The sequence below is a fragment of the Balaenoptera acutorostrata genome, chromosome 16 (genome assembly GCF_949987535.1).
Source record: "Balaenoptera acutorostrata chromosome 16, mBalAcu1.1, whole genome shotgun sequence".
NCBI lineage: Eukaryota > Metazoa > Chordata > Mammalia > Artiodactyla > Balaenopteridae > Balaenoptera > Balaenoptera acutorostrata.
In genome coordinates this window covers 73201167-73221621 of record NC_080079.1, presented here as the reverse complement: position 1 = coordinate 73221621, position 20455 = coordinate 73201167, and the positions used below count along the sequence as shown (strand labels likewise).

Below are 20455 nucleotides of genomic sequence, written 5' to 3'. Positions count from 1 at the left end.
GAGTGAGATTCAGCAACCTTGTATTTCCTTTTTTATTAAGCTCCCTACATCTGTCCTTTGCCATTCTTTTCTTAGATGATCTTTGTCGTATGATTTTTGTAGTTTATAGTATATTTAGGAAATTAATTTTTCATGTGTACTGTTACAGATATTTTGCCCCTCGTTTGTCACTTATTCATTTATCTATTTGTTTATTTATTTTTGGAGTACAGTATATGTTAATCCATTACGAAGCCAGACTTATCTGAGTTTTTTCTGTGTGATTCCTATGTTTTCGGTCAGACTTTGAAAGGCCTTACTCACTTTGAGATTCCAAAAACACTCATGCTTTTCTTCTAGCCATTTAGTACATTGTAGTATTTGAAATTTTGCTCCGTCTGTAATTTTTTTTTTTAATTTTATTTTTATTTATTTTATTTACTTATGGCTGTGTTGGGTCTTCGTTTCTGTGCGAGGGCTTTCTCTAGTTGCGGCAAGTGGGGGCCACTCTTCATCGCGGTGCGCGGGCCTCTCACTATCGCGGCCTCTCTTGTTGCGGAGCACAGGCTCCAGACGCGCAGGCTCAGCAATTGTGGCTCACGGGCCTAGTTGCTCCGCGGCATGTGGGATCTTCCCAGACCAGGGCTTGAACCCGTGTCTCTTGCATTGGCAGGCAGATTCTCAACCACTGCGCCACCAGGGAAGCCCCTGTAATTTGTTTTAAAGAATGATGTAAGAATCCCATTTTCCCACAACTATCAATAATTAGCAAATTGCTGCAGTAATTTTGAATCATCCTTCTTTTTCCCCCCCGTTACTTGAAATGCCATTTTAATAATTTATTATAGTTGTACTAGATGTGTATCTGGGTACATTTTTGGCTCTATGTTCTGTTTCACTGATATTTTGATGTCTGTGCCATTATCAACCTGTTTTAATTGTAGATTTATAATTTAATAACAACTAGGACTGGTCTCATTCTTCTGCTGTTTCAGTTTTTTCCTAAGTATTCTTACATGTTTATTATTCAAATTGCATTTTGAATAATTTAATGACATTCCTTACCATCCTCCAAAAGAGTTGTCATTTTGATTGAAATCATATCGAATGTAGATCAATTTAGGGAAATTTGACATCTTTATAATTTTGAATCTTCTTATTTATTTATGCAAGTGTACTTTCATATTTCAGCAGCATTTTCAAATTTTCTTCAGGTAGATCTTGCACGTTCTTGGTGAGTTTATTCCTCGGTTCTTCATCTGTAATACTTTTGTGAATGAAATCTTTACCTCCATTATGTTTTCTGATTGTAGGTAAGAAATGTACTGATGTTAGTTTTCTGGGTTTTTTTTTTAAAGAGTTTTCCAGTATATAATCACATCACCCAAATAAGGATAATTCTGCCTCCTAAATTTTTATACATCTTATGGGGTTCTCTTAATATTCTATATTAGGTTGAACATCCAAAACTATGTTAAATCATAGTTTTTGCTTGATATTAATATCAAGGAATTAGAAATTATACCAGATATGTATCTACTAGAAGTGTTTTTCCTGTTTTTTTTTTTTTTCCCTCAAAGCCTGATGTTGGCTTTTGATCATTACGTTAAGGAAGTGATCATCTCTTCCAGTTAACTAAGAGTTGTGGTTTTAATTTTTTTAGGTCAGGAATGCATGTTGAATTATCAAATGAACCTCAGCATCTATTGAGCTAATCATTATTTTTCTCCTCTGTCATATTAATTTGGTAAGTTTTTAAGATAGATTTCCTAACACTGAACCACATTCACACTCTATGAATTAATTCTATTTGGTTGTAACCCATAATTCTTTTAATATAGTGCCTGATTCTAATGAATATTTCCTTAGAATTTTTGCATTGATATCCAGTGCTTGTGTCATTCATCAGGTGAGTGTGTGCAGCATGATAATAATGATGGTGAAGTGATGAGACACATCCGCATTCCTTTTGATTCCTGAACAATGAGAATGAAAAATCATACAGTGTGACACAGGTGACTTGTGTCACTTCACGTATAATGAGCCACCCTAAGCTTCCAGGACAGTCAGAGCTCTTACAAGGAGGTAAGGAGGTATTCCATTGAATCTCTCCCCCATTTCACGCTGTGTCAGAGATGTACGGGATACGTAAGCTGTCTGTATGTTAAATACATTCTGTATGTATTGAGAAACACATGTATGTTTCATTCACACAGAATATTTGCATTTCATTTTTTCTCATCAACTTCCCTAGAGCAGTGTTGGGCATAACATAGATGATAAAAGCTTATTAAATAAATACTATTGAGCACATTTCTTTAATAACTAATGACAGTTCTCATTTATGAGGTGACTAGTTTGCACCAGGCCCTTTATTACATGCTTGATCTCATTTGATCCTGACAATAACCTGGAAAATAGGTATTGTTTTACTCATTGTACAGATACAGGAAGAGACTCAGCGAAAGCCATATACCTGGCTAAGGTGTCTCCCCACTGAGTGTCAGGCTGTGTTCAAGACCAGGTCCCAGGCCCAGTTTTTTCACTCTGTCATTAACTAGACGATCACTTATATACAGAATTATTTCAAGCTGGTGTTTCTAAGTAAAGTTTCTGAAGACAAAATTATTTTGGCATGTGCCTCAATCAATAAGAATCAGAGGGCTTCCCTGGTGGCACAGTGGTTAAGAATCTGCCTGCCGATGCAGGGGACACGGGTTCGAGCCCTGGTCCGGGAAGATCCCATGTGCAGCAGAGTAACTAAACCCGTGTGCCACAACTACTGAGCCTGCGCTCTAGAGCCCGCGAATCACAACTTTTGGAGCCCATGGGCCACAACTGCTGAAGCCCGCGCGCCTAGAGCCCATGTTCTGCAACAAGAGAAGCCACCGCAATGAGAAGCCCGCGCACCGCAATGAAGAGTAGCCCCCGCTGGCCACAACTAGAGAAAGTCCGCGTGCAGCAACGAAGACCCAACGCAGCCAAAAATAAATAAATAAATAAAATTAAAAAAATAATAATAAGAATTAGAATATCTGCATGAAAAAAATTCAAGTATGACAAGCAACGTGTGAACCTTTCTTTGGGGGACCATTGATCAACAATTACAATAGCCCAAGCTGTGTGGTAAGCCCCTTTAACAGGTTATTTAATCTTCACATCAGTCTGTGAAGGAATTGCGGTTTTGTGAAATTAAATAATTTGCAAGTAATCCAACCTACAAGGGGGTCCCTAACTAAGTGGCTCAGGAGGGACTTGAACTCAGAGGACACTCCTCTAGGGCTAGTGCTCTAAGCCATTGAGCTGTGTGATTGGATCCTGGCTGATGTTGACATCTCACCAGGATAGATTGCTCTTTTTTCCAAAGGCTTATCCATACACATTTTGGGTACTCTGTTAAAATTATACGTATTATATTATGTCAGAGGATATTATTATTTTTTATGATTTCCTTAGAAAAATTCAAGTGGCAGGTTTGAGTTAATGAGATAGTTAAAGTTAGATTATTGCCATTGACACCAATTTGTACATCATCAGTGATGTTAAACAGGCTCAAACGTGCAGAAACTGCATCGGGCATTAAGACGGATGTAACTTAGGTCCCTGCAGAGGCGAGAGAAGCTCCTAAACCACTGGGCCGGTGTCATTTTTTAAAAAATTTATTTGGCTGCAGTGGGTCTTAGTTGAGGCATGCGGGATCTTTAGTTGGGATCTTTAGTTGCAGCATGCAAACTCTTAGTTGTGGCATGTGGGATCTAGTTTCCTGACCAGGGATCAAACCCGGGCCTCCTGCATTGGGAGCACGGAGCCTTAGCCACTGGACCTCCAGGGACGTCCCCAGGTGTCATTTAAGTAGAAAAGTTGCAGGAAAAGAGCTGTGTTTCTTGTGTCAACCTTCATTAGTTTTGCCTGATAAGTTGACTTACTTTTAGATTATTATACCTGCTAAACACATTAAACAAAGTTATAGAAGCCAAGCCAGAATTGATATTCGTGTCTGTGGTCTCATACATTGCTGGTAGGGATTACTGTAAACTGATTTGCTGTATAATTTGAAAATGCAGAATTATACAAGCCCTTTCACCTGGCAATCCAGTTCTGGGGATTTATCCTACAAAAATCTTCACGTACTTCCTAAATGAGGTTTACCCATTAAACAAACGTAGACGTGGTTTATGAACAAGTTTTTAAGAACACTTCCAGTCTCCGGTCCGGCACGTAAGGTGTTTGGAAGTTGCCGCTCTGTTCTAACAGGTAAAAAGCTGAACAGACTGAAAAATCAACGCCTCTTCCTGGATCCATAAAAAGGGAGGACACAGGGCAAATGAGTGCCCCCAGGACTGGAGAGACGGGCAGGCAAACACAGGGGGTCTCAGGTTACGGGACCAGAGGCTCAGAGTGAAAGCCACGAGCGGCCGGTGCCCCTGGTAGGACACCAGAGCTGGGCCTGGTGAGGTGCTGGCAGACCAGCGCAGACAAGTCTGAGTTAAAAGCTCCAGGGGGACGCAGTCCCAGGAGAGGGGGCAGTACTGTGAAATTTACCTGCCACCAAGCTCGAACTGTGAATATCAGAGGAAAATCCCTCAGGCTTCCGGCACGGGGAGGCGAACGGGACAACTGGAAATAGGATGGAGCGTTCTATTCTTAACAAGCCTGCCCTCAGGAGGAGCTAGTTAACCGGAGACTAAGCTGCCAGGGTACTAGCAACCTAGCTGAAGGGAGATCCCCAACTTCAGCCCGCTCTCGCCATCCTGTCCCAGCTGAGCGGGGAGAAAAACGCTGAGAAACAGTTGTGAAGTTCACGGTCCAGGAGCACAGGCTCCTTGAAAGAAAGAGACATAACCCCAGAACTATTAGCAGGCTCCCACTATGCCCACACTCACCATCACATCACTAAAGGCCTGTTTCCAGCAGCTCCTGTCACCTGGTACAACAGGAAAAACAATTGCAAGGCGTACCCAAAGGCAAAAAGCACGATGAAGAGAGAGAGCCAGCATCAGAACAAGGAGTGGCAGGGATGTTGGAATGACCAGACCAGGGATTTATTACGACAGTCATTAATGTGTTAAGGGCTCTCATGGACAAAGTAGGCAGCAGGCGAGAACAGATGGGCAGTGTAAGCAGAGATGGGAATCCTAAGAAAGAATTTTAAAGAAGGCTAGAGATAAAAAACAGTCATAGGGCTTCCCTGGTGGCGCAGTGGTTGAGAATCTGCCTGCCAATGCAGGGGACACAGGTTCGAGCCCTGGTCTGGGAAGATCCCACATGCCGTGGAGCAACTAGGCCCGTGAGCCACAACCACTGAGCCTGCGCGTCTGGAGCCTGTGCTCCGCAACAAGAGAGGCCGCGATAGTGAGAGGCCCATGCACCACGATGAAGAGTGGCCCCCACTTGCCGCAACTAGAGAAAGCCCTCGCACAGAAATGAAGACCCAACACAGCCATAAATAAATAAATAAATAAATAAACCCAAAGTTAAAAAAAAAAAAAAAACAGTCATAGAATTGAAGACTGCTTATTAGTAGACTGGACCCAGCTGAGGAAAGAATCTCTGAGCTGGAGGAAGTATCAATAGAAACCTTGAAAACCAAAAAGCAAGGAGAGCAAAGACTGGAAAAAAAAAAACAGACCAGAATATGCAAGGACTGTGGGACAACAATTATGGGTAATATACCCCTAATGGGAATACAAGAAGGGGAAAAAAGGGAGAAAGAAACAAAAGAAGAGATTGAACAAGTTTTTATTGTAACGTTTTTTGTAACAGCAAAAGATCGGAAACTACCTGGGACTTCCCTGGTGGTCCAGTGGGTAAGACTCCACTGCTTCCAATGCAGGGGGCCCGGTTCAATCCCTGGTCGGGGAACTAGATCCCACATGCATGCTGCAACTAAGAGTCTGCGTGGTGCAACTAAACGTGCCGCAGTGACAGTCCCGTGTGCCGCAACTAAGACCCGGAGCAGCATAAATAAATAAATATTTAAACAAACACACAAACAAAAAGGATTGGAAACTACCCAAGGGCATATCCATAGGGGACTAATTTAACAAACTTCAGTGCTTACATACAATGTAACACTATGCAGCTTAAAATGAATGCCTTCTCTCTGTACTGATGTGGAAAGGTGTCTAAACTATGCTGTTAAATATAAAGCAAGATGCAGAATAGTGGGATAGTATGCTACTTTAAGAGTAAAAAAGGAGAAAATACAATTGTATATTATATTTAGCTGAGTGGACTCATCATAAACCGTAATTGGATTAAGGGGATTTGAGGTTGCTAGTTCCTCTAGTGGTCTGCCAGAAGCAAATACCAAATCTTTCACTGAGGATGAGAAAATTCTCAAAGAGTCTGTAGTTTTTTTATGTACAGTGTTTAGCCCTCAAATAAAAATAATGAGGTCTATGAGGGAAAGAAACCATTTGATTAAAACCCAAGAGAAACAATAGATAATAGAAAGAGACTAACAGAGGACCCAGATAAAAGAGTTGTCAGGCACAGACTTTAATATGCTCTCAGGAATAAATAACAAAATCGAGAGTTTCTCAGAGAACCGGAAAGTAAAAGCCAACAAACAAAATAATGAAATGGAGAGCCCAGAGCTGTAAAATTCAACAACTGAAATTGAGAACCCAATAGATTGATTTAAGAGTAAATCAGGGACTTCCCTGGCAGTCCAGCGATTAAGACTTCACCTTCCAATGCAGGGGGTGTGGGTTTGGTCCCTGGTCAGGGAGCTAAGATCCCACATGCCTTGCGGCCAAAAAATCAAAACATATAATAGAAGCAGTATAGTAACAAATTCAATAAAGACTTTTAAAATGGACCACTTCACACACAAAAAAAAAATTAAAAAGGAAGGGTAAATTAGATTCAGCATTAGTGACCTGGAAGGCAGGTTAGAAAAAGATACTCAGACTAAAACACAAAGAAACTTTTAGAAGGGGCCTCAGTGACATGCGGAATGCGGATAATTAGAACCTCAGAGGAAAAGAATATTATTTTCAATTTTCGTCTTATTTTCTCTTTTTGCCCTAATTTGTGAGAAATGTCTTCATCTTCCAACCTTCTACTGAGTTTTTCATTTCCTATCTGTTTTCATGTTTATTTTCCCTGATATCTCTTTTTGTCTGACTGTCCCCTTTATAGCGTATCTTTTATCGTGCGGAGGCTATTAAGAATATGTGGTTTCCTTGTTGCCACTATGAAGGTGGCCCTCGGGCACACCCCAGGGTCTGGGTTCTCCATGCTGGTGCTCCTCACCCTGCCCCACCTGCCGCCCTCGCCCCCACCCAGCGTCGATTTCTGGACTCAACAGTAGTTGGAGTCCCGCAGGACAAACCGCTCCCCACTCACCCGGCCCCAAGACCTTCTTTCTTTTCTGAAGAACTTAAGGGCCAGGTGCAGGAGGTGAGAGGCAGTGGGCAGGAAGCAGGCATCTTTCCCTCCCACTCCTTTTTTGGGGCCCTGCTTCTTCCTGAAAATCCTATTTTCTGCCTTGGGTTTAAATCAGTGAAAACAAAAGCCAAAAAGCCTAAGAGGGAAACATTTTGCGGGTGATGTTTCTGCCTTCCACCCCACTGCTGACTTCCCCCAAGACAAGGAGGATGAAACTGGATGATCTGAGCGGTGAGAAAGGAAAAGAAAAATACATATGGAGAAAAACGAAAACATCGAGAAATATTCATCCACAGGTGTATATAGCACATATATATACTGGGTCTCACCAGGATGGTGACTTTAAATAAAGAACGAGAGAGAGAGAGCTAGAGAGAGGAAGGAGGTGATGGGTCTCGGTAATGACAGTAAAGCTGCCGTCCCAGCGGGAAGCCCTAGCAGCCTCCCCATGGGAACCTGTCTCCACTCCAGGGCGATTCGGTCCTTAGCTGGGTCCCAGGGCATCTTAAGTGACCCACCCCTACCCCTTGGACCAGCAGTTTTGCTGCCCCAGGTCCTGCCCTGAGCAGCTCTGGGCCGTTGCCTGGGCTCCTGCAACTCCGTCCCTTTGGCCTCTGGCCTGAGATTGGACGTTATTGTCCTGTTAGCCCCTAGTCGTTTCACGAAAAGCATTTGGGAAATGGAAACAGCAAATGGAAACGATTTAAGTCATCACGTCACGGCAGGTCCGTGCAGCTCGCTTTCCTCGTGGATAAAGAGAGGATGATCTTAACGGGCACGACCGCACGGTCGTCCCGAGGATCAAACGAGCTAACATTCGTCAGGCTCTCGTGACAGTGCCCAGCGCGGAGCTGGCCCCCTGTAAGCGCTGGCCAAGCAGAAGCAGTCAGGCCCGGGTTGTACCCCCGAGGGGCCTGGCAGGGACACAGCAGCCCAATGAGGCCTCGCCCACGTCCCGACCTCAAGCCCTTCGGTTCAGAGGTTGCTGCACCTGACAAACAGCACAATGGGTTAAAGGAAGCTTCAGTTTTCTGAGCAGAACATTACCTTCGATTTCAATTCATGAACTTGACACTTAAAGAGCGTGATCTCCTCCTCTGAGGCCAAGGGCAGCATGAGCCAGTGGAGATCCCACGAGCGTCCCACCAACAGGGATCCCGGGTAACCCGCATCCCTGGGGAGCGCTCTGCTGGCCGCGAGGGTCACTGCCCACAGGACAAGCTGGGGACGAGGGGGGCTCCCGGCCTGGGCAGCACCCACGTGTGAGCACAGACGAGGGCCAGCAACGACCTGCTGGGGTCAGGTATCTGACCCTAACTGGAGGCTCCCCGTGGGTTAATGCGCCCCGAGTGAAATGGGTACCCTGTCATCCCCACGGAACAGAGGAGGAAGCTGAGGCATCGGGGGAAGCTACAGGGTGGCAGGGCTCCCGAGCAGCAGGCTTGGGCCTGGGTTGGCGCCCGGTCCAGCTGGGAACGGGCCGCACAGCTGCCCCACGGGCACGTGGACAGGAGGAGCACAGCCGGCAGGGCCGCCTGGAGCGTGCTCTGTCCCGCAGCCCTCTGGGCCCCAAGAAGCAGGGGCCGGGGGCGGGCTGTGGCCCCGCTGCCCCCGCTGCCCCTCCCCACCCTCTCCCGGTCCTGGGGGAAGAGGCTGGAGGACTCCGAGGGCCCTTAGCCGAGCTCCAGCCCTGCCTGACCTTCCTCGTCTGCTCCCTTCCCGGCGCCCACGCAGTCCTTTGCCCCAGGAGGGAGCTCTTTCCCCTGCTTTCTCCTCGCACGTGGAGCCTCTCCCCACCCACCCTCCACCCCCACCCCTCGCAGTCGTCACTGCTTTCGTCCTCAGCCGGCTCTCAGGGCCAGCTCCACGGTACAACGCCTGACTGACATCTGGTTCCTTGAGCTTCTCACTGTGTGAACTGGGGTGAGTGATTTAACCTCAGCCTGTTTGGTCAGCCACGCAGCGGAGTGATAGCAGCATACCGTCTGCAGGAGTAACGGACACAACACACGTAAGGGATTTAGGACGGTGTCTGGCACACAGCAGCGGCTTAATATACGTTAGCTGCTACGATCACCGTTGGTCTTTAAGGGGCAGGCGGCGGCAGCCTGAATGGGTGCCCAGAACACCCGCGATGGGAGGCAAGGGGAGACCAGGCACTGAGCGGTCCAGCGTGGACGGGTCCTGTCCCCACCGAGTCGGCAGAGCACACACCAGGGTTCCTCTGGGCGCAGCACTGGTGCAGGCGGCTGGAAACCTGCAGAGGAACGTACATGGTACAGCTCTCCTGCCCTGAAACGGGACTGAGGTCTTCTAATTTCACACTCTTTAACGCACTTCCGAAGGAGTCTAGTTCCAACTCACAAAAGAAGCATCGTGAACAGATAAGAAAGAAAAACAATGTCATTGAAAAAATGTAGACATTGATACTGCTTTGGCCAGTGAAATTAAATTAACAAGTGCTCCTGTTTCAGAGTATCATTTTTATTTATTTATTTATTTATTTTTGGCTGCCTTGGGTCTTCGTTGCGGTGCATGGGCTTCTCATTGCGGTGGCTTCTCTTGTTGTGGAGCATGGGCTCTAGGCGCGCGGGCTTCAGTAGTTGCGGCACGTGGGCTCAGTAGTTGTGGCTCGCGGGCTCTCGAGCGCAAGCTCAGTAGTTGTGGTGCACGGGCTTAGCTGTTCCACGGCATGTGGGATCTCCCCGGACCAGGGCTCGAACCCGTGTCCCCTGCATTGGCAGGCGGATTCTTAACCGCTGCGCCACCAGGGCAGCCCGAGTATCATTTTTATTTATAGGAAATCCGCGTCTGTTGCTGTCCCTGCCTGCTGGCAGGGTGCTACCTTCCTGGTTTGGCTAAGGCATCGTGAGTCCTGGCCCTGCCCCTCTTTGCATGGGGAAGCTCATCATGACCCGAGAACTGGCCACCTGGGGAACCTCGACTGGCTTCCGCCCAGTGTCCCCGAGATGCATGCCTCCTTAGAGCCGTCAGATGTAGGTGCTGTGGTTGGAACGCCAAACCCACCCTGGTGGGGCGGCCTGAGAATCTGTATGTTAAGCCAGCTCTCCAGGTGATCCACACATAAATACTGCTAATTACGACTATACGGATGTGGTCTGCTTTAACCCCCAAGCTTGCCTGAAGAAACTGATAAATCATCCTACCTATGAGAGTGTCCCATGGGAAGAGGAAGCTGGACAAGTTGCTTTGTCTCTGCTTTGTCAAACTGAAGCAGCCAGAAAATCTCATTTTTCATGTCCAGTTAACGCAGCGGAGGCAGGATCACACTTTCTAAGAAAAGTTCATTTTTATGTTAGCTATTTGTGGAATTGTTTCCTTTTTGTTCTCAGTATTTAAGGGCTCAATTCCCAAAGAAAACATAGGTTTCAAGCCCTGAGTCTACATAGAAGCAGCTAAGACTTTACTGGACCCCAAATCCATATTTTTCCCTGAGGTAAGTGTAATCTTTCCTCTCAGTTCCCTCTTATTTCATAGTCAATAACTTCTAATAGGTTTCTTGTTTCCTGATTACCGGGAGCAGCTCTCTATCTGGTTTGGTCCACACAAAGCGGCAGAAGATGCTACTTCAAGCTTCATGAACCTCCCAAGACAGCAAGGTTTGGTCTCAGGGATACACCTGTTCACTAGCTCTTTGCAGATCAATATAAATAGGTACTTGGTGGCCCAGGGCCCTTCTGGACTGGCTCCGATCTTTCTGGTGTAGCCTGTGATGGAAACTTTCCCCCCACAGGGCAAACTGGTTTTACAGAAGATTACCTAATAAAAGTCACAATTAAAATGACAAAAAATTCAGAAGGGCCATTCTTTCACAAAGAGGTAATATGTATGCTTTCAATATGTATGCACAAACATTTTTTTCCCGAAGTAGGCAGCTAAGAGAAATCTGGCTGAAAGATTGCAGGTTGAATGCTTGCAAACCGAAAGCCAACAGTTTGGTGGTAACTGAGTAGGAGATCTGAGCCTTAACCTGCAGGAGATGAAGCCAAACAGTTTGTGCTGTAGACCCTAGAGAGCAGGTCTTAATAGCCGAGACATAAAAGCAACCTACGTGTCCATTGATAAATGAATGGATAGAGAAATTGTGGTATACATATACAGCGGAATACTACTCAGCCATGAAAAGGAAGGAAATCTTGCTATTTGTGACAGCATGGTTGGACCTTGAGGGCATTATGCTAAGTGAAATAAGTCAGATGAGAAAAGATAAATACCATAAGATCTCACTTACTCTAAAGAAAAAAAGAAAAAACTGAGGTTATGGATATAGAGAACAGACTGATGGCTGCCTGAGGCAGGGGTTTGGAGGTGGATGACATGGGTCTGGGGTCAAAAGGCACAAACTTCCAGTTATAAACCGAGCAAGTCCTGGGGGTGTCATGTATAGGCTGGTGATGCTACTTAATGATACTGTATTGCATATTTGACAGTTGTTAAGACAGTAGGTCTTAAAAGCTCCCATCACAGGAAAAAAAGAATTCTGTAACTATATTTGGTGATGAGTAATAACTGGACTTATTGTGGCAATCATTTTGCAATGTATACAAATACCAAATTATTATATTTACACCTGAAACTAATATAATGTTACGTCAATTATATCTCCAGTTTTTAAAAAGGTGGAGAAGAGGGAGACAGAAGAGAGGACCAGGAGGACGCGGTGTGAGGACACAGCCTGACACCACAGCTTTGAGGGAGCAGGAGCCAGTGAATGTGGGCTGCCTCTGGAAGCTGGGAAGGCGAGGGAACAGATTCCCACTAGAGCCCCCAGAAGGAGCACGGCCCTGCTGACCCCTGGATTTCAGCCCGCTGAGATTCCTTCCAGACTTCTGACCTCCTAAACAGTACAATAATACATTTGTTTAAGCCACAAAAACTCCCTGAGAACAAAGCACATCACCTGCAACTTCAGAACTGAGATTCTAAAGACTTTCTGAGAAAGCAAACAGTTTACATTCAGGAATCAGAGTGTTCTAGTCAACTTCAGAAACCAGAAGACAATGGAGAAATGCTTTTCAAAATTCTGAAGGAAAATTATTCCTAACCTAGAATTCTATGCTGTTTTCTTTCTTTTTTTAAAACATGTTATCTATTTTTTGGCTGCATTGGGTCTTTGTTGCTACACGCGGGCTTTCTCTAGTTGTGGCGAGTGGGGGCTACTCTTTGTTGCGGTGCACGGGCTTCTCATTGCGGTGGCTTCTCTTGTTGTGGAGCACAGGCTCTAGGTGCACAGGCTTCAGTAGTTGTGGCTCACGGGCTCTAGAGCGCAGGCTCAGTAGTTGTGGTGCAGAGGCTTAGTTGCTCTGCAGCATGTGGGATCTTCCCGGACCAGGGCTCAAACGCGTGTCCCCTGCATTGGCAGGCGGATTCTTAACCACTGCACCACCAGGAAGTCTTCTAACCTAGAATTCTATACCCAGCTAAGCCATCAGACAACAATGAGAGTGGAAAAAAAGATATTTTTAAACAGGTGAAGTCTAAAATATTAATCCCTCATACCCCTGGAACATGGGCTTCACTGACATTAATAAACAAATAAACAAAAAGAAAGACATGGGATCCAAGAGGGAGGGGAATCCCATGCAGAAAAGTGAAGGGAACTGTTAAGGTCACAGTGACGGGAAACCCCAGGTTGACAGCTATACAGCAGGCCTCGAAAGCAACCAGCCCAGCCAGGGTGGGCTCTAGAAAAATGATGTGTGTGAACCTACTGAGGGGGATTCACACTTCTGTCAGAGTTGATAACTTTAATCTGGAAAAAAAAGAAGTAAAGATATGAACAAGTCAAAGAAGGCATCAAAATCTGTTTTCTACCCCACGTTGAAGGATTCCATTCTATTGGTGGGAGGAAGAAGGGATGTTGGGAAAAGCTGTGATTTCCACCAAAGCCCAGCTGGCCTTGGAAGATGGCAGGTGTCTGCAAGAGAGAGAGACAGAGAGAAGGAGGTAGAGATGGAGCAACGCACCACCCCATAATGCTGTTGGGCTGAACAGCTGGGCTGAGACCTGCTCTAAGTCAGGGATGCGAGTGCCTATGGCCATACTGACCACTCCAGAAGCACCCAATCTCATTTACTCTGAGAAGCCAAGGAGGGTTTGTCCCCGTCAGGAGTAGCAGTAATAACAGGTTACACTTACTGCCAAGGACTGTTTCAAACATTTTACTGACACACGTTTCTCACAACTCAAGAGGTATTAGCATCATCCCGATTTTATGGATAAGGAAACTGAGGCTCTGAGAGTTTAAGCAAATCACACGTGAACACAGGGCTACTGTACGGCAGAGTTGGATTTCATAGCCAGTTGGGCTTTGGACCTTGCATTCTTACCTGCTACATTATACTGTTTGGATGGGAGACTGTCCTGGAAAACCAGATGCTAAGGGTCTTTCTTTTTACTTACTTCAAAGCAGGGGCAGCTCCAGAATTTATAGATTGGGCGGGGGTGTGGAGGGGAAGGCCTTAGGAACAGCAGTGTGGCTTGCAACTGCAGTGTGTGCAGGAGCTTGTGTGCGGCAGGGTACAGGATACACGCTTTGAAGCTCTGTTGGCATACGAAGCGTGCTGTTCTTTGACTAAGACTTTAGGTTGACTTGAGTGACTTGGGAGGGTATGAGGAGACTGAGAGTGGAAAAGTGGCCCCTGCCACCTCCCACAGCTGTCTCCCTCTGCTGCAAGGCCTCATTTGGTTTGGGTTGCACCCCGTTTTCCTGCCCCTCCTCTGTCTGCTTACTTGTGTGGTTCTGATGCCAGAGCTGGCCAGGAGACAAGTCTAGAGCCACGTGCACCCAAAACTCCAAGGTCTTTGTCCCCAAACCTGAAACGCATTACAAACAGGTCTCAAAGTAGATAAAAGTCACCTTAGTCTTCAACACATATATTCATGGCATGAGAAGAAAACAAGTAACCAAACTGGGTGTACAGGGATTCTTTGTAAGGCATGCCTACGCAGTTAGAATTGGCCAGGACCCCGCCTCCCCACTGCTCTGGTCTCCCTGGAGGGCAGCAGCTCAGTGCCGTTTGGCTGGCATGCCATACAGCCCTCAGCCAGGAACAGCCCAATTGCCTCCTCAGCTCTTAGGCAGCCTCAACACACGCCAGTCTTCTCTGGCTTCCCAAACAAGCAGAGCCACACAGAGGGCCCCTCTGCCCCCCACACACGGACTAGAGCAATGGCTCTCCAATCCGAATGTGCAGCAGAAACAGTTTGGCCTCTGGGGAACAAACGCACATTCCAGGAATTTGCATACAGACAGTCCTACAACCACATGTCGAGAAACTTTTCAGCATTTCCCATGGCACTTATATTCCTGTTCAAATGTTTTACAAGAGTCTCTAAGCCACTACAGATGTTGAGCCCTGCTGCTATGGACTCAATGGTGGCCCCCAAATTCAGATATTGAAGCCCTAATCCCCAGTGTGACAGTATCTGGAGATGAGCCTTTGGGAAGTAATTAGGGCTAGATGGGGTCAATGGGGGTGGGGCCCTCATCTGACGGGGTTAGTGCCCTTCTAAGAATAGACAGCAGAGAAGACTGTTCTGTCTCCGGGTGCACAAAGAGTTAATGTGAACACACAGCAAGACGGTGGCCTCCTACAAGCCCAGAACAGAGGCTTCATAATGAAACCTACCTTGCTGGCACCTTGGTCTTGGACTTCCGGCCTCCAGAACTGTGAGAAAACAAATTTCTGCTGTTTAAGCCGCTCACTCTGTAGTATTTCATACGGCAGCCCAAGCAGACGAATACACCTGCCTTTCTTTTAAATTTCACTTCCCATGACTCTTGTTTCAGCCACATTTCAGGTCCTTTGGAACCAATCCCAGGACATTTTGATCACTATTCTTTCTGCACACCCACCCGCCGTACCTCCTGTCACCTCAACCCCACACTTCGAGGACTGGCTCCTCTCACCCTAATTCTCAGCTTAAATGTCACTTCCAGTAGTGGCTAGCTGTCAAGTTTTTTGCTGTTCACCCACCTTATTTCAAACTTTTCTTCCCTTGAATTGTTAAGCCTATTTATGATACTTCTCCTAACTTCTCTTTGTTCCATGTACTTTCTCTAATTCAGTTTTATTGATTAAGGCCCTTAGGTGGCAAAATTTACTGTAAGCTAGCTACCATATTACAGATCTCTGTCAAACGTGCACTTGTTTGAGGAAACTTTAATTAAAGAAAGCCAGGAGAAGTCTAAGATATGCCCTTTCTAGTAGTTTTCTTTTGATGGCCAGAGCCTTTAGACTCGATGCTGCACTTTAATTCAGAAGTCAACGTAACAGTTTAATACATGTAATAAGTTAAAAAGTGTTAGTGAAATAGGAGCTCGGTTTTGTTTTTCCAAACATGTTTCTGAAAGCCTGTTTTATTTTAAAACACACACGGAGTTGGACACAAATGCCTTTTTAACCATCGTGGAGGAGATTTCACGGATTGCTTAAATTGGTCACTCTTCCTCTCTACTGAGCCCGCCGTTCTTGACGCCTTATGAAGGACGAGAAGATGGGTCTCTTCCTTTGCTTCCCTCTTTGTTGTAATACGAGTCCTTGGATGACAGTAATTATATGACCAATTTTTCCGCAACCATTTGGCGATCACTAAAGCTTTGCAGTTGCCGGTTTTCCTACCGGTGTCTTACCACCTAAGGGAGAAAGACAGAGACGGCTCATGAAATGATATTGAGTTTGCCCTTCCTTGTACAACTGTTTAGGCACTGGCAAAAGAGAAACACATGACACTTGTGCAGAGTTTTACAGACTGACAAAGCACCAATGGAGATAGCAGCACCCTTCGCAGGAGAAGCAGCGGTGTCTCAGAGGCGATGGGCATGGCCAGCCCCACAGCCATGTTTCCTGAACTTCACGTCTAGCATGGTCTAGTACATTCACACTCACATATCTGCCTTCTGAGAGGAAGAACTCAATCCCGTCGTCCTCACGACGAGGGCTTCGGGGTTTGTTTTAGCTTTATGCCCCTCTCACCAAATTCAAAATCGAGTTTCAAGGTTATGTATTCTGAAAGTTCAGACATACTGTAAATAGAAGACTGGGGGGAAATTCCCTGGCGGTCCAGTGGTTAGGACTCCGCGCTTTCACTGCCGAGGGCCCAGGTTCATTCCCTGGTCAAGGAGCTAAGATCTCGCAAGTCGCAGCACGGCCAAAAAAAAGAAAAAAGACTGGGATTTCAACCTACGTATTTTCTTCAACAAGAAATTAGTATTTTCACCTTCCCTATCTCTGTCAACTACACCTTTGCCCTCTATACTTTTTTCTTCAATGACTCTCCTTTAACCATATGCCTGCCCTGGTTTTCCCCTAATCCCAACAGACATCTATCTAAAGCTCTTCTATACAGGTTTGACAAGTGTACTGAGTTACGATTAGGTACAAAAATACTACTTGTAAGAATATCCACTCAGTGAGCTAGTCCTTTTTCAATATAATCAGCAGACAATTATTTTTTTCAAAAGCTAACACCCTCCCCTTCTAAAGTCACCCCATCATTCCTATGAGAAGTGTTCTCTACCTCCTCTGACCTTTCAAATCTGTTTATATCAAAAGTCTTGACTCTTACTGTATACCATAAACAAATGGCCTCGCCTTTTGGGGCTGGACTATTTCTTTATAAGCTGATAGGACCTGCAGAAGAGTCTGGATTGGATTATTCTCCCAAGGATGTGCTATCAGCCCCCAATTTCAAGTTCAGAGTCTACATATGATGGGGACATTGACCCCGACCCCTCCCACAGGAAAGAAGAGATCTGAGGGTGGAGAGGGAGCAAATGAATCCAAGGACCAAAACGAGAGGAATTTTCTTGATGTTCACCAGGGCTAGATGTAAAGGGTCTAGATCTTGGACCCTGATTAGTTATGTTAGGAGCTGATCATTTTTATGCTGTATAAGACCGCCTATTTTATGCCTGTTGTGTCTTCTCTGTTAGTTTTCTCCTTAGTTTCCTTGAGAAAATTCTAGATGATAGAAATAGTTCTCTGCGTATACCAAAACTCTACTGCTGTTCATTTTGATCAAGTATTTAGTGCCATACTTTCTTGTTTTACTATATGTTGATAAATGCAATGTGCAAACCCATCATATTTTTATTAAACAGCACTTACCAAGCATTTCTTCTAACTTTGTTGTGGCAGGTTCATTCACAGTAAATATATAATCATTATTTCTAGGAGAAAAAGTAACAAGCTTTCTTATTGAATAAACTAGGAGGAAAAGACAACATTCATTATTTATATAGTAAGACTACTTTTAAACAGTCTTCCTCAGGGCTAGTTTTAAAGAGTTGAAAGTTGTGTGTATATATATGTAAGATTATACATACATACACACACACACACACACACACACACAAACACTACATGCCCTGCCCCCCAACTTTTCTTATAATTAACCTATAAATTTCCATATTAGGTCGAAGCTAAAACGCTGGCCTAAAGCACTTTCTTTCTTTGCTTCAATATGGTTTTTATTCACACCCACAATAAAATTTGCATGGTAACTCAGAGTGACTTAGCTAATCAGGACATGGATAAGTGAAGCATGATGTAATGTTTCCTAGATCCTGCATTTCCACATCTCTCTCTCGACTTGGTGCTCAACTGTTCTGAGCTGTCGCTGCCCCCTGAGCTCACGCTGGGCATCGTGCACAGTTACTTACACCTTCTTCTTCTGCACCACACCGAGCCTCACAAAAGCTGCTAAGGCATTTTTTTGTACATTGGAGGATAATACATCGTAACACTGTGAGGCACCTAAGAGAGAGGGAAAGGGAGAGTTAGTGGCTTACTTTCTGTGCTCAACTAACAGAAGTTACCCCCCACAGAGGTGTGACTCACCTTGATCGAGAAGCTGACCTGTGAATTTTCTAACTTTCACCAAGTACTGTTTCTCAGTGAAGTAGTCTTCTTCTTCATTCAAGAGGCATTTGCAAATTATCTGAGTTTTAAGAGGGAGGATGAGAGGAACAGAAAGTGAAAAAGAGCAGCCAAATACAGGAGAAGAGTAAATAATTTTACACTGCCCCTCTTAACAGAATGATACATTATATTAGAGCAGAATAAAGACCTCCCCCCGAACCCCGCCAAAAAAAGTTCTACCTTTCACCTGGGGAAGACATTTGCTCTTCAGACCAGAAACAAGTACAGGGTAGGAAAGTCTTAGTTATATTTGCTATGGGAGGATGAAGGAGAACTTGCGAAAGATTTACACACCTGGTAAGATTCCACAAAAGGTTTAAAGAGTCCTATTAAAAACTCTAACACAGTATTTCCTTTTTCTGTAACTAGGATGTCCCTTGTCGTCACTTGTGTGGCCTCACTTTTACAAAGCAGGTAACAGCCTTCTTCAAAGTCCTGCAAGGGGAGGGGAGAAGACAGAATGCATCCTCTAATTTGTAACTCAGGTCAGCGATCCACTGCTGGGCTCAGCATGTGCAGCCCTGTGTCCTCCGAACAAGGGAGACACCAGCTAATTCTGCAAGCCTTCCCGGACTGTTGTGGCTGTCAGACAGGAGCCAGGGCAGCACTGTTCCAGCACTCACAATGCTGAACCTCAAATACAGCAAACACCAAAAACCTGATGAGCCTCAGAAATCATCACCTGGGCCATAGATTTTCCTTCGCTTTGCAGTGACGAGCCATACTCCTTGCACTTGAATAGAGGTGCATGCAGCAAGTCCAAAAAGTACTGAGAATCATGTTATGCTGAGAACGGCTGTCCTCATTTCCTACTGAATAAAACCTGTGGCCCTCAGCATAACGGACAGACACTTAACCCACCTGTCAATGCTGGCACTGCCCCCAGCCCAGCAAGCCAGAAGTCCAGCTCTGGGAGCCCGATCCTTCACCTGCTGTCTACACCACCAGGCAGGACCACTGTTGTCTAATCGCAAAGCAAAAGGCCCTACTCATTCTAACAAGTGGTGCTGGAAAATGTGTGCTGGTTGCTAAATTTTCTAACAAAATAGAGTTGGTTTATTTACAGTGGCTGCACTAATGGTTCAAAGATTTGGTTCCTCTCACCAAATAATCCCTAAATTATTGATTAAACCTGACCAAGAATTAAAACAGAGTTTGTTGAACTGTGAGTGTCCATGTTTCTCTTTTGTTCTGCTGCACGTAGCCTTGAAGGAAGGGAAGACACACCCGTGAATCCAAGCCTAACATTTCCAGAACTCACACCGCAAACACACTTGCTCTTTGGCAGTAAGGATTTACCTTTAGTGCATTTCCTGGAAGAAAGATGAACTCATCTGAAAAAACATTGCATAGGAAGCGAAAGCAACTGTAGACATCCTCTGGAAATAAATTCATTACATAAAATTACAACTCTGCTTTTTAAACATTCAGGGAGTACCAAGAAGTCCATGATACTCCAAAATGCAGTATTTTAAAGGCATATTATTCATATACCAGGGACAAGAATTCAGGCCCCCAAAGGAAGCTATAACCAATCCAAATTTTACCTACAGAGAAACTACAGGCTAGCATAGTTTCAATGGTTGAGACTGAATTACAACCAGGTCTCTAACTGGTCAGTCTGGTAACGAGCAAGAGGCCGCATTCCGCAGAAGCCAGGGTACTTCATTTCCCCCGTACGTGGTTCCCCAGCAGAGAAGGAGAGGAATGGCTTCTTTCATTCCCTTCCACACTCGTATCTGCTGATGTCTCTACTGTACCTTTAGCGCTGGGACACACTGGCACACAATCATAGAGACTACTGTCTTATCCCTCGGGCCTGTAGGTCTGCCCTGCCCGTCGGCTATAGACCATCTTTCTGACGTGAATTTTCTCATTAGAAAAATATACATCCATATGGACACAAACGGTTGCCTCCAATTTCAGGGTGTTCACACTGAAACACTCTAGAAGACCACGTATGTGCCCCTCGGTTGTGGACAAATCCCAACGTAAGAAGCCTCAGACAGAACTAAGATCAAGCTTTGAGCTTTCTGTGTCCTGAACTAAGCTGTCTGACCTCTCTGGGACCCAGTTTCCTCATTCACAAAATGAGGATGAGCGTTGGACCTCTGAGGTTCCTTCCAAGGCTAAAG

General features: G+C 45.3%; 1 protein-coding gene across 1 annotated transcript in view; it reads right to left on the bottom strand.

The window, feature by feature from the left end:
* Positions 1-15544: 15544 nt before the first annotated feature.
* GNPAT (glyceronephosphate O-acyltransferase) overlaps positions 15545-20455 on the bottom strand; it is a 31196-nt gene continuing 26285 nt past the window's right edge. Inside the window, exons 11-16 of the mRNA XM_057530790.1 lie at positions 19620-19699; positions 18615-18755; positions 18240-18339; positions 18062-18155; positions 17508-17569; positions 15545-16033 (exon numbers count right to left, since the gene is read on the bottom strand). Coding sequence (XP_057386773.1) covers positions 15990-16033; positions 17508-17569; positions 18062-18155; positions 18240-18339; positions 18615-18755; positions 19620-19699 — 521 coding nt within the window. The 3' untranslated portion in view covers positions 15545-15989. The remainder of the gene's footprint in view (positions 16034-17507; positions 17570-18061; positions 18156-18239; positions 18340-18614; positions 18756-19619; positions 19700-20455) is intronic.